Source organism: Pholcus phalangioides, unplaced genomic scaffold (assembly GCF_987345545.1).
Source record: "Pholcus phalangioides strain wild (caught in Gottingen) unplaced genomic scaffold, Ppha-v1.0 ptg000013l_1, whole genome shotgun sequence".
NCBI lineage: Eukaryota > Metazoa > Arthropoda > Arachnida > Araneae > Pholcidae > Pholcus > Pholcus phalangioides.
Window position 1 is genome coordinate 13,968,013 of NW_028301606.1, and position 13,514 is coordinate 13,981,526.

At 38.4% G+C, this 13,514-nt stretch overlaps 1 protein-coding gene across 1 annotated transcript in view; it reads right to left on the bottom strand.

Annotated features, from left to right (window-relative positions):
- The window catches only part of LOC149078637 (lens fiber major intrinsic protein-like), a 39,628-nt gene extending 26,885 nt beyond the window's left edge, over positions 1-12,743 (bottom strand). The window contains exon 1 of the mRNA XM_089240501.1: positions 11,876-12,743. Within this exon, the coding sequence (XP_089096627.1) occupies positions 11,876-12,559 (684 nt within the window). The 5' untranslated portion in view covers positions 12,560-12,743. The remainder of the gene's footprint in view (positions 1-11,875) is intronic.
- Positions 12,744-13,514: the final 771 nt, after the last annotated feature.

Sequence of the window (13,514 nt, forward strand, 5' to 3'; positions counted from 1 at the left end):
ATCAAGAATTGTAAAAGAGAGAACATGCACAGAAGAAATAAAAAGACGAGTAGTTCTGAGTAAAACAGCCATGAGAAAGCTTAATGTAATAATGAAATACAAAAATATCTAAATGAAAACAAAAATTAGGATTGTAAATGCGTTGAGCTTTCCTGTCTTAATGTATGGATGTGAGAGCTGGACACTACGGAAAGCAGATAAAAAAACAATTGATTTCTTTGAATTTTGGTGCTGGAGGAAGATGCTTAGAATTCCATGGACAGCTAAAAGGACTAATAAATCGGTTATCGAAGAAGTCAAGGCTGACTATTCTCTAGAGGCAAGTTACTAAACAGAAACTATCTTACTTTGGTCATATAATGCGTACAGAAGGCTCACTAGCAAAAATGGTAATGCTTGGAAGAATGGAAGGAAAAAGAAAAAGAGGCAGACTGAGCACCAGATGGATAGAGGAGGTGTTGCAAAGCACCGGAATGAAGCTAGCACAACTGAGGCATGCTGTGAATGACAGACCAGCTGTGATCTATAGAGTCACCAGGAGTCGGAATCGACTCGATGGTTCCTAACAACAACATATACATATGTATACTAGAATTTCCTGACTCATACGCTCACAATACCAAAAAGAAAGCCCAAGGGGCACACTTTTTTTTTTTAATTGGAAAAATCAAAATTTACTCTGAAATAGACCGTGTATCAAAATAATGGTTTTAAATTATTTCAAAACCGATATTTGACTATCAAATTTATCTTTCATTGAGATCAACTTTACTGAGTTTTATTGAAATATGAGCTTTTAGAACACAAATTTCTCTAATGAATGCTCCTCTGCATGGCAAAAACTTCAATAACTAATATCTGTTAGAAAATATAAAAATATTGAATGAATTTTTTTATTCCTGTGAATCGTTATTCGTTCCCCCTTTGACATGCTTTTCATAACAATCATAGGTATATCATGGAAGCGCCCACAAAAATAACGCAAGTAAACAGACAACACTTCCAAAAGGCTATAATTAAACACGTAGAAAATGACCGCTGCGGGGGATATCGTTTATAAGTCACGTTAACAGTCCGCACCAGAAAAATATAGGGTCCCTCCCTCTCTCTCTACTCCTATACCTCTTCTAAATTTGCGTCTCAAAGCAGCTGTCGACAGTGCCCATGCGCGATCTTGGTGAAAACTTGAGCAAGTTTGATAAATCTATCACTTTCATAGGTGATTATGCAAAAAACCCAAGCGCCGTTAGTTATAATTAAATTATAGGGGTTTTAAACGAATGTTTATACAGTATAATATAGCAGGTACAATCGTACCTGAATCGTTGTTAAACAGGATATTGAAACCCGATTGTAGAATCCGTCAAATAGGGATCTGTTATATTGGGGACTGATTGTACACGTACAAAACCTAAAAATTCGGTAAGTTAAAGAATTTGTTAAATACCAATTCGTTATATCGGGGTACTATTGTAAGTTTTTCTAATGGTTGAACAATATATCGGGGTAGACGATCGTAAAATTTGTTTTATATCAAGGTACTATTTTGGAAGTCGTCGAATAGGAGTTATTTCGGGGTGTTCGGGAACAATTGTTGAATAAGAGTTCATTATATCCTGTTCAGACTGTGGCTTACAAGTACGGTCTTCTAAATATAACAAATTTTATCACGGCAATGGAACCAACTTATCACATTTATTTAATTAGAAAATTTTGATTATGCATAATTACCAACCAAATGGGATGAATTTAATACGATTTATCAAATTTGATAACGACACTGATATTATGCATAAACACAGTTAAAAAGTGATAATTGTTTTTAGCTTTTATCCAATTTATCAACGACACTTGGGTATTATGCCTTAATAACCGGTAAAAATAATATAAATTTCGGAAATTCGTCAAAATTACCAAAATAGTTAGTAATAATAAGCGGTTAATAAACTGATGATCATAATAAACTGATTTATCACATTTACCGTAGCATAGTTATTACTTTTTGGATACCTTTATCCCGGACACTCTGCATTATGGTAAAGAGGGAAATATTTTGTTACCAATGTGAACAAAATATGGCGTAAATGACATGATATAGCAGGATTGCACAACTTCCAGCGCGCCAAGGGGCTCCGTCCAGCCCGCGAAAGTTGTTTCGACAGGAAAGTATAAATATACACAATACAATAAATAAATGCATATGCTTACCCCCATATTTCTTTTATAAAAAATACGGAATATCAAAGGCAAGAAAAGTTGCCAATTACAGCCAAAAATTTGTTAAAATCGACTGAAGTTGTCATTTACAACGAGTTAAGTTGTCAAAGGTACGAAAAGTTGTCAATCACAGCCAAAAAATTATCGAAGGCAAGTAAACTTGCCAACTATCGCTAAACGTGCTGAAAAATCGCCATTCGCGGGAAATGATGTATATATGATATAGTCAAAATACAATTTACGAAATAAAACATATATAGCTCACAAATACTATGTGAGATGAATATTTATATGACAATAATCAATTATGGTAACTAGTCATAATTATCATAATAATATTTATGACATGAAATTAACCTTAATTCTTGATTTCAAAATTCAACCCAACCTTTTTGAAATAGGGGAAAAAACAACAGGACATTTTTTTAATAAAAAATTTGGGATGGCCGCAAAATTACGGGAATATCCCGTAAAATACTGGTCATATGGTCATTATACAGGATGTCTTGTCCTAATTTCGCCTTTTTCTCATCAACCGTTCATCGTAGAAGTATGGTTCTAATTCAGAAAAGCTCAAAATGCGTCCAAGAACCACTTTGTGTCCGTTCCGATAGTAAAAATACACTGACACAAAATAAAATTTAAAAGGAAATCTAAATTTTTATACGGTCCTCTAACCTCTAACTTACAATCAGAAAGTTGTTGCCTTGTCTTTCCTGAGGTCAACAAAAAAAATCCATGTATCCAATGTATATTTGAATTGAAAAATAGAAAAAAGTTGGGAAAAGGCATTTACTCACATAATATCTCAGCGGATGTTACATTTAGGAGCATGGAACACTTTTTTTGTTGGCCTTGGAAGAGACAGGGTAACAACTTTCTACTTGGAAGTTAGAGGACATAGAGAGGTTAGAGGACCGCATAAAATTTAAGATTTTTCTTATTTTGTGACACACTGTATTTTCGCTCTCTGAACTGATACAAAGTGATTCTTGAACACATTTTGAGCATTTTTGAAATTAGAATGGATGATGAGATAAAGGTCGAAATAGGACTTACAGGACACCCTGTATACAAGCCCACGGGTGGAATAAATACTGCATATCTGGCCCGTGGACTGAAAAGGTTGTGCGCTCCTGTGATGTACTAATGTGTGTGTGTTTTTTATAATCAGATGAAGCAAGTTTTGGAAGAAAAGCATTTGTTTTAATTCATAATTATCTCTTAATTTGGATTGGAATGATTATACAGTATTCGAAAACTGATCAGCGAGAGCTCTTTCGCACGATCCAACTGATCCTCGTATTAATTAATTCACGTGGCTATGCTTTCGGACTTTCCAATCAAGCTTTACTTAACCTTGCTCGCCGATCCCATTCATCTTCTCGTGTCGGAGTGGGAAAACTGGACATTTCGCTGAACAGAGATTGTGCTGGGAGACATCTCTCCCGCCTCCTTTTGTACCTTGTCGGGGCTGTGTACCGCGGAATTTGCGTCATTGGAGTTGAATTAAAGACGTCCCCTTTCAAGTCACTAATTAGCCCGGAATTAACGAGAAAGTTCGAGAACAAAAGCGAGAACGTTGCTGACTTCCTAATGAGGCTGCTGCTTGCATTGTTTAATCCAAGTTAAGAAAGATTCCGTTTTGGACATAAGTACACTTTGAGCGTGTTTACTCTCTCTCTCTCTCTCGAGAATTAACGACGGAATTTGTCCTGAACCGAAACTGCTTGAATTTGAACGCAATTAATTTCGATCAGTCAACCGTGAATTTATAACAATAAAATCCCTCTTTCTTTACAACTTTGTTTGCGATAATGCGTCATCTTCTTCATGGGCCAGACAGGAACCGCTGAATCTAAGGCACCTATACAACCGGGAAGACTCGCCGTCCTCCATCTTGGAGCGGTAAAACCTGTTTTTGTTTTTTTTTTTTGTTCAAAGTGACGTGGAATCTTTAAAAAAAGCAGGATAGGGAACAGCAATTAGCTATGGTGATAATACTGACATCACTCTTCTCTCAATGATTGCGGATAAGTCAGCCTGGGGTTGTCAAGGAAGCGCTGAAACTATACAGAATTTTCTTCCGGTTTGGAGTTGTCGAAATACCGCCAGAAAATGCTATGGCTTGGATCGATGTTTTTCAACCGCTGGTCCGCAGACCGGTGCCGGTCCGCAAAATATTTCGTCCGGTTCTCATAGTCACTACATACAGTCGAATCCTGTTTTAACGAATACCGTTATAGCGGAAAGTTTTAACGAAAAGTTTTCTAATCCCTCCAGATAAGTTTACTTAAGAATTAACACTGCTTAAACCTGGAGTTCCTTTATAACGAAATTTCGTTATAAGTGATTTCTCCGATATCTGGAGAACGTTGAAACGGGAATTCATTAAAACGGGATTCGACTATATTTTAGATTAATTTAAATACCATACCTGCTCTCTATAGTGGTTTTTATTCCTGTCTGCGAATTATTAGTGTCTAAACCATCAGAGAAGATTTGTAAATGATTTTTTTCCATTTATCTATTTTTTTTTGTGACTCCTCAATTATTTCTCTGATTCATTTGTGATGGCCGGTCCCCGCAAATTATTTCTCTTATATATATATATTTATTTTTTCCCGGTCCGGAAATTTTTCCTGCCATTTCCGCCAGTCCGTAGAATAGTTCAATTACTTTTTCACCGGTCCGCAGCTATAAAAAGGTTGAATAACACTGGTTCAGATCAGTGTTCCCTCAATATCTATGTTCCGTGACGATGGCACAAGTGGTCAGCAGGCAGACTTAATTCTAACTGAATGAAAAAATACATCAGCTGCTCTAAGTAAAGCAATATCGTTATAGGTTTATGAAATGGAAAATTAGATCTTCATTTCTTAAGATAAACATATCTTAACGAGAAAAATACGAGAGATTACGATCCTCGTAAGTACGGTATATCGATAATTGTAGCCAAGAAAATACAGTTAACGACAAATTTGCTAATTACTGCTAAAATTTCTGAACAGCTGCAGCAAATCACACTACAGTAATAACAAAAAACGTAATTGAAGAGAAAAAACAACATTCCTCATATCTTGTACCATATTTCATTCAAAAAAATGCAGGAAAACGGGATATCAAATGGTGTAAAATACGGTTGCCAATTGTCATCAATAACATTGCCATATGTTGGCAAATTACCAGTTATTGCGTAAAAATTACCAATGAGCAGGACATAAAAGGCTACTGGAACTCGCAGTGAATTTAAATGTAGTTCACGGAAAAAACGTTGAACATGACGAATACAGTATGTTTAGATAATATTTGTAGGTCATAGTTATTATATCACTGTATAATTCACGAGTTATAAAATTTATTTTCATTCACAATTTTAGTAAAGATTTACAAATTCAAATATGTTACGTTGAATAAAACTTCACGAGTGCATGGAAAAAAGTAGGAACGACCGAAAATACAGGAATATCACTTAGAATACTGGATATTACACTATAAAACAGGGATTTCCAACGTAGAGTTGCTCGCGGAACCCTTGATGATAATGAGGCTGCTTAACCAATATTAATGTTTTTTATAATTAATAATAATAATAATTATAACCAATTTAATGCCTTTCATGTCCTGCTCAATATTAACTCATTGGCTTAACACACCACCTCTTAATCAGGGGTGTACGAAGGATCGACCTTTGGAGAGGGTACAAAAGGCTTGGGGGGGGGGTACAAATGTCTTCCAGAGAAATTTTGAGTTACCACCCTTCAAAAAGCATTAAAATTGACAGAAATTGGTTAAAATAGCACATAAACGGTCTAATTTTTTAACCGGAATATTGAACTTTTTTGAATTGTTGGTCGGCTTGAGAAGGGACGCACTCCTAAGTTTTTACAGTATAAATTAATTATAGAAGAGGCTCCACTGAAGATCTCAGTCTCGGGGAAGGGGGGAGGCATTTTTCCTTTCCCCATGAGCACAGAAGTTCTCGTGGGGAAGTGGGGAAAGGAAAAATTCTATTTCCTACATGAAATGCGCTCTTCGAAAAACTTTTTCTTCCAGATTGGGCGTATTGTATTATATTTCACCTGCACTGACATGTATCTCTGAACATAGAATGTCGACATCTGTGCAGAATCTCAAAACAATATACTACCTTATATAATATAGGGCTTTTTTTTTTATTCAGCGCAGAAAGAAAAACTGGACGGGGAGAGCATTCTTCTTGTGATTATAATCCAGAAGTGATGTAACATAAAGCCGTAATGCTTTTCGGTTACAATCGTGAGAAGCTGATATCCCCGCACGTAATATTTTAATAATTACAGACATCAACTGTTTTGCGGCAAATTTGGTAATTCAATTTATACACTGAAGAGCCAAAAAAACTGGTGCACCTGCCTAATATCGTGTAGGGCCTCCGCGAGCACGCAGAAGTGCCGCAACACGAAGTGGCATGGACTCGACTAATGTCTGAAGTAGTGCTGGAGGTAATTGACATCATGAATCCTGCAGGGCTGTCCATAAATCCCTAGGAGTAAGAGGGGGTGGAGATCTCTTCTGAACACGTTGCAAGGCATCCCAGATATGTTCAATAATGTTCATGTCTGGGGATTTTGGTGGCCAGCGGAAGTGTCTAAAGTCAGAAGAGTGTTCCTGGAGCCACATTGTCCTGCTGCAATTGTCCAAGTCCGTCGGAATGCACAATGGACATGAATGGGTGTAGGTGATCAGACAGGATGCTTACGTACCTGTCAGAGTCGTATCTAGACGTATCAGGGGTCCCATATCACGCCAACTGCACACGCCCCATACCATCACAGAGACTCCACCAGCTTGAACAGTCCCCTGTTGACATGTATGGTCCATGGATTCATGAGGTTGTCTCCATACCCGTACACGTCCATCAGCTCGAAGCAATTGGAACTGAGACTCGTCAGACCAGGCAACGTGTTTCCAATCCTCAACAGTCCAATGTCGGTGTAAGGGGCCCAGGCGTAAAGCTTTGTGTCGTGCAGTCATCAAGGGTACACGAGTGGGCCTTCGGCTCCGAAAGCCCATATCGATGATGTTTCGTTGAATGGTTCGCACGCTGACACTTGTTGATGGCCCAGCATTGAAATCTGCAGCAATTTGCGGAAGGGTTGCACGTCTGTCACGTTTAATGATTCTCATCAGTCGTCGTTGGTCCCGTTCTTGCATGATCTTTTTCCGGCCGCAGCGATGTCGTAGATTTAATTTTTTACCGGATTCCCGATATTCACGGTACACTCGTGAAATGGTCGTACGTGAAAATCCAAATTTCATCGCTACCTCGGAGATGCTATGTCCCATCTCTCGTGCACCGACTATAACACCACGTTCAAACTCACTTAAATCTCGATAACCTGCCATTGTAGCAGCAGTAACCGATCTAACAACTATGCCAGACACTTGTTGTGTTATATAGGCGCTGCCGACCGCAGCGCCGTACTCTGATTGGTTCTATATCTCTTTATTTGCATACGCATGCCTGTACCAGTTTTTTTGGCTCTTCAGTTTATTATTGTTCAAAGAAATATTTATTAATTTCATACTGCATTGCTTTTATGCAGCACATTAGTCTTCACTAAATTCATTTTGAAGAATTATTAACAGACGTGTCTTTTATTTGATAGGTGGCAGAAGGTATTCCAATTAAATTATGTTTCTCATGCTCATAGTATATATAATACTGTATATTTATTTTCTAAAAAGGATATTTTTTGGCTGATAAAATTTTCTTTTTACCCATTTGTTGTCTATGGACAAAAGTAACTATGAAAGGCACTATTTTTTCCTGGCTAATAGTTTTACATAATATGGACGCTTAGAGTCGGAAAATAACAAAAAATAGAATACTCATCCCCGTAAATGCTATACGGCACACTGCTGCGCAGAACCCAGGATTCGCAACGTCCGATAACGCTCTGGATCGACATCAACAGCCTTTTGTGAACAACAGCTTTTTCTTGATCGACAACCGTGAGGACCATTTTGGCGAAGGCGATGAGGGATTGAGGAACGATCTGGTCATCAACTAGAAGCAACACGCGGATTTGCTGGTAGTATCGGTGTAGATCTTCATGGACCGGACGGCTGAGTTGGCGTCAAAGAAGTGCACGATGGAATTGATGATGGAGTCGCCGTTGATGCGCCTCGTGGACATGTCGACGAAGAAGCCGAGGGCCAACAAGCTCAAAACGAATTTAATGGAGATGAAAATTTGGTGAGAAATTTTCGATTCTATATTTTTGTTACACAGTATTAGTTTTCAAGTTATTAGATTTTTTCAGCATCTTGAGGGAGAGACGTAAATCATTTCTTTCTGTTTTTCTCTTTCCTCGATGTGAATCTTGAATGAGAATTAAACAAAGCAAACTTATTTTTCTGCGTATAATCCACAGATGCGAATTTCGATAGTTTCAGAGGAAAAAAAACGTATAGTCTGCAGCGGTATATTATAACCCCGTAAGAAAATTTCATCCATTAATAATGAAATTTTAAGGAATGGGGGCGGTGTGTTTTCCACGTTTTTGTAGAAAAAATGTCGATTTTCGTCTATTTACATCTATGTCTCCCTCAAGGAATATTTAAATATTGTTTATCATAAATAAATTTTCAAAGTAATTACAACTAAATCAGGTTTATCAAACCTCTACTTTATAAAAAAAAAAGCTTTGGATAACTTTACTAATTTAGCCGACTTCTCTAATTTGGAGTAATTATCAAAGTAATTACTACTTCTCTAATTTAGTCAACCAGGAAGGAGGAAGAGGGGGGTAGGTGCAATTCTGGGGGTAGGGGTTGATGGCGAGATCCCCCCAAGAGTCCGATAATATGGGAAGATAAATCAGTTCAGAAGATAAATCATTTTAGGAAACAGTAGAGTGACTAGCAATAAACAATAAGTTGCCCATCCGGCACATCACCCTGGATACACGCCTGAGGAACGGGGGGAGGGGGGGTTGCCACCTGCTGCTAGGCATCACTTGGTCGACCTGCCGATCGCTGTCCCGAGAGGTCATCAGTTGACGTCTTGTCTTACCCAGGACGTGCAGGCGTTGAGAGGGCTCTGGTCCTGGAGCCCATATTGTGTATTGCGGCCCATTTCAGCACAAATACACTGCAAACAACCACAACAAGTTATTTTAGGAACTTAGTATTCGATCGAATTGACCAAAGAAGCCCTGAGGGGTGTGTGAGACGAGTAAGGTCACACTGAACCTTGCCCTTGAAGTGTATGAGCGTGGTAATATGAATAAAAGAAAAAAATGGTTTTTTTTTTAATAAGAATAAAACATTATAGTTGTGTTTCAACTATAATTGATTTAATTGATTTAAATAAAATTGATTTTCCAAATGATGCAACAAATAAATGAGTGTCATTCGTAACTGGGAGGAGCCTCACAATCACTTTCTCTACGGGCTCTGCGTCTGGTAATGCTGGCCTTGGAATCAATGTAATCCTGAAGAACCACAAACACTTTATTTTTGGCATGAAAACAATTTAATTTTGAAAATAATTCAACTATTATGAGCTATAACTGAAAAACAGTAGATAGAATAAGTGCAACCAATTTTTAGCCAGTTTTTGAACACACTCGCCTGCCTATTTTGACTATTTTTAGTGCCTAAAATTCCAGACTAATAATTTGGGTGGCTATTCACGGAATGTTTCATCATAAATACGGGACATCACCAATTCTCACTAAAATGTTGCAAATTTTCAGCCAAATTGTTAATTATTTCTCATGAATATCTCTCTTGGCGAGAAGTGCGATGCTACTGCAAGTATGCAGTAATTTAAAATGCATTTCACGTAAACAAACTGAACATGAGAAATACGTATAATTAAAATAATAAATTTAATATTATAACCGTATTGATTATAAAATAATTACTATTCATATCTATATTTATTATACGAAATTCATAAAAAAATTCATAAATAATCCAAATTATCTTCATCTATGATTTCAGCAAGGATTATAAATTTAAGTAGGCACCGTTGAAAAGACGGGACATTTAAAAAAAGAAATTTGGGGAGGGAAAACTACGAAATGTCCCGTACACTTGTCTAAATTATCATAATAGATATTGCAGAATAACGACAAGAAAAATGTGTTGTTTTCATCAGATGCGTTTTCATTGACGTTAAAAGTCAAACTAGGTTATAACGGCATCGAAGATTCCACGAGATTTTGTCATTATAATCGAGGTGTCGTTACAACCAAGATAGACATTTTTAAAACCGTTATCGACGAAAAATATAATCAGATGCAATCAAATACCGCATATGAAGTTTTTATTTCATTATGATTATGATGGCCATATTTGATCGGTAAAAATACGGGATATTGGGATAATTAATACGTGTCACCGCCAGTTCTCATCAAACATATTATCAATTGTCGGCGTACTCTTGGCAAAAAATACAGTGATATAGCGAGTCTGCTAAAATATATTTCTCGGGTAAAAAATTAACATCCTCGCATCACGGACTCGTGATGCGAGGATCCGGGTTCGAACCCCACAGTGGTGGTCGGCTGAAGTTGGTTTTCTGTGGTTCCCAACTTCAAGGCGCAAATGCGAGCCGATCTCCCCGTTAAAAAGTCTCGCCACAGAGAGCAACAGTCCTACAACGGTAAATCATTCAACCATAACACTTCACTCATAGTTAGAAAAACTGGGGGCAGATGACAGCACTACACATAACAAGCATTACACAGAAACAAACTTTACGGCAGGTTGCATTACATGTACACGCACATTCCCGCAGGTACCGATTCGTTGGGGGGTTCCGCGGGAGGGGGGTGCATGTGTGGTGTAGCAGTAGTAGATAGGGCCTCCAAAAAATGGCTCGGGGATCCATGATGTTCTTAAGTCAGCCACCTCGTTGCGCAATTTGCCTGTTGTGGCGTTGTATTTGTATTTGTATTTGTATTTATAAAATATGGCAAAGAATTCATTTATAGTTGTATTCACAATCATGGCACAATTCTAAATAATGCAAATTACCTTCAGCCCTTGCCCGATTCTAATGAAGAGTAGTAATTAAAGTAATCTTCGCTGAAAAAAAACGGGACATTTTTATAGGGAAATAGTCGGGAAAGGCAAAATTTATACGGGAATGTTTTATGTACTAGTCATGTCAATGAACATTAAACATGTGATAAAACTTTTTTCAAATTAGGTATAAACAAAGTAACAAACGGACATTCCCCTGAATGTGATCAGCTCTAAGCTACGGTATATTTTAGGAAAACGCCATTGAAACAGGAAAAAGAGTGACGAAAATTTGTCGTTATATCCGGGGTCAAAAGACGATATCATAAGCAAGGTTAATTAACATTGTTCTTTATGGGAATCAATTGGAATCACCAATTATTGATGTTATAACAAAGGTGTCGTTACAAACGTATATGCATGGCCCTAATTATATATTTCAGCATATTCGTCCATAACATGTTAATCTGGATAAACATCGTAGTAAAAAAGCATCGTTATTTGGGTATCGTAGTAGCTCAAATAACTTGATAGCATGTGTATATTTTAACATTTTGTTCATTCATAAAAAGGCAATTCTATATAATGATCGAAAATTTCGAGCTACGTTGGGTATGTAAGAAAAGGTGCAACTTACCGCAAGAAGGTGACCCACGACGTAAGCAAGGCCAATGGATAAAGATTTGAACCCCATGTCCGACCTTTGAGGATCCATGTTGGCTAGTACTGTGATGACAACGAAAACAGATGCTAAGAATTCCAATCCAAACGCCTGAGTGGCTGCAACACCACTCGCGGGTTCTGTAGCTCCGAGACCAGCCACCGATCTCTGGTTCGGTGGCGTCAGTCCGTACAAGATGCCGGCACCAGCTAAACCACCAAGGCACTGGGCCAACACATAGGCCGCAGACCTCACCACCGTGATGTGCCTCGTCACCAGCAACGCCACGGTTACGGCGGGGTTCATGTGAGCACCGGACACCTGCCCAACACACTGGACCAACGTCGCCACGGCTAGTCCGAAAGCTAACGCGACCCTCAGCTCGACGGATGCCACGACGACGAGGTCCGTCGGCGGAGCCTTCCACCTGAGGCACGAACCGCATCCCATGACTGTCAACAACAGAGTTGCCAGGAACTCGGTCCTCACGGCCTTCCAGAAGTGGAAATTCGTCAGTTCTTCCTTGCACGATAGATCTTGCGGCAGGGACTCGATGTACTTCCGCATGGTCTCGACCGGCGTGCAATGTTGTTGTTGTTGTTGTTGCGGGGAGTTCGGCTCCAGGCCGATCGAATACAGACTGTTGCTCTGAGCGGTCATGATCTCGATGAGCGGCGGGCGATCGCGACTCTCGAGCCGTTCGCTGCCACCACCATGTCTCTGCCGCTCTGTGTTTTTTGAAGCGAGCGCTGCGTTTGGTCGGTGTGGCTGTGTTTTGAGATTCTCTCTCTCTCTCGTGCTCTCTGTCTCTCACATGCACACACACAAGAGAAATCAAAGGAGTGAAACCCTTCCTTGTGTGCCCAAACCTTTCCTAAAGCTGTTCTGGATAACGGTTGTCAGGGAAATCGTCCGGGGCATGCGCTGTTATTACACAGGTTGTAACTCGAGCTGCGCGCTCCGTCTTTCTCCCACTCTGATAAAACTGTTTATCTTAATCTATAACAGAAAAGAGAGATTTGTTTTTCTTTCAAGATCCTTCTTATATGCGAAATTCATGCCCTATAATTACTCTTGGCATCTATTATTTTTTTCCTGGAGAGCCATTTGTCTTTCTCTTCAGACTAATCAATCCCTCTAATTATGTGGAGCGATACATTCCAAGATTTCGTTTCTTATAATCCGTCTTCTTTACTACTTAACATCTTAAAATTGTGATTTTTTTTCTCCCTTTCTTATCGTAATTGATTAATTATAAGTTGTCATTTCGGTATAAGCTAAGAGATGAATTCCTATTTTAAAATATGTTTATAAAATAATTATTCTAAAGGAGGAGATACAGTTTTTATAATGATGATACGGACCTCTGCTTTGTTGTAACTAAAATAATCACTTTGCTTGCATTTTTTTTCAAAATGAAAATTAGTAGATTACGGTATACAGTGTGTCCTGTAAGTGCTGATGCTGCCTTTATCTCAGCAACCGTCCGTCGTAAATGAAAAACGCCCAAAAGTCGTTCAAAAATTACCCTGTACCAATTTTGAGAGTGAAAATACAGTATGTAACAAAATAAAAAAATTTGTTACACATTGTATTTTCACTATCAAAACTGGTG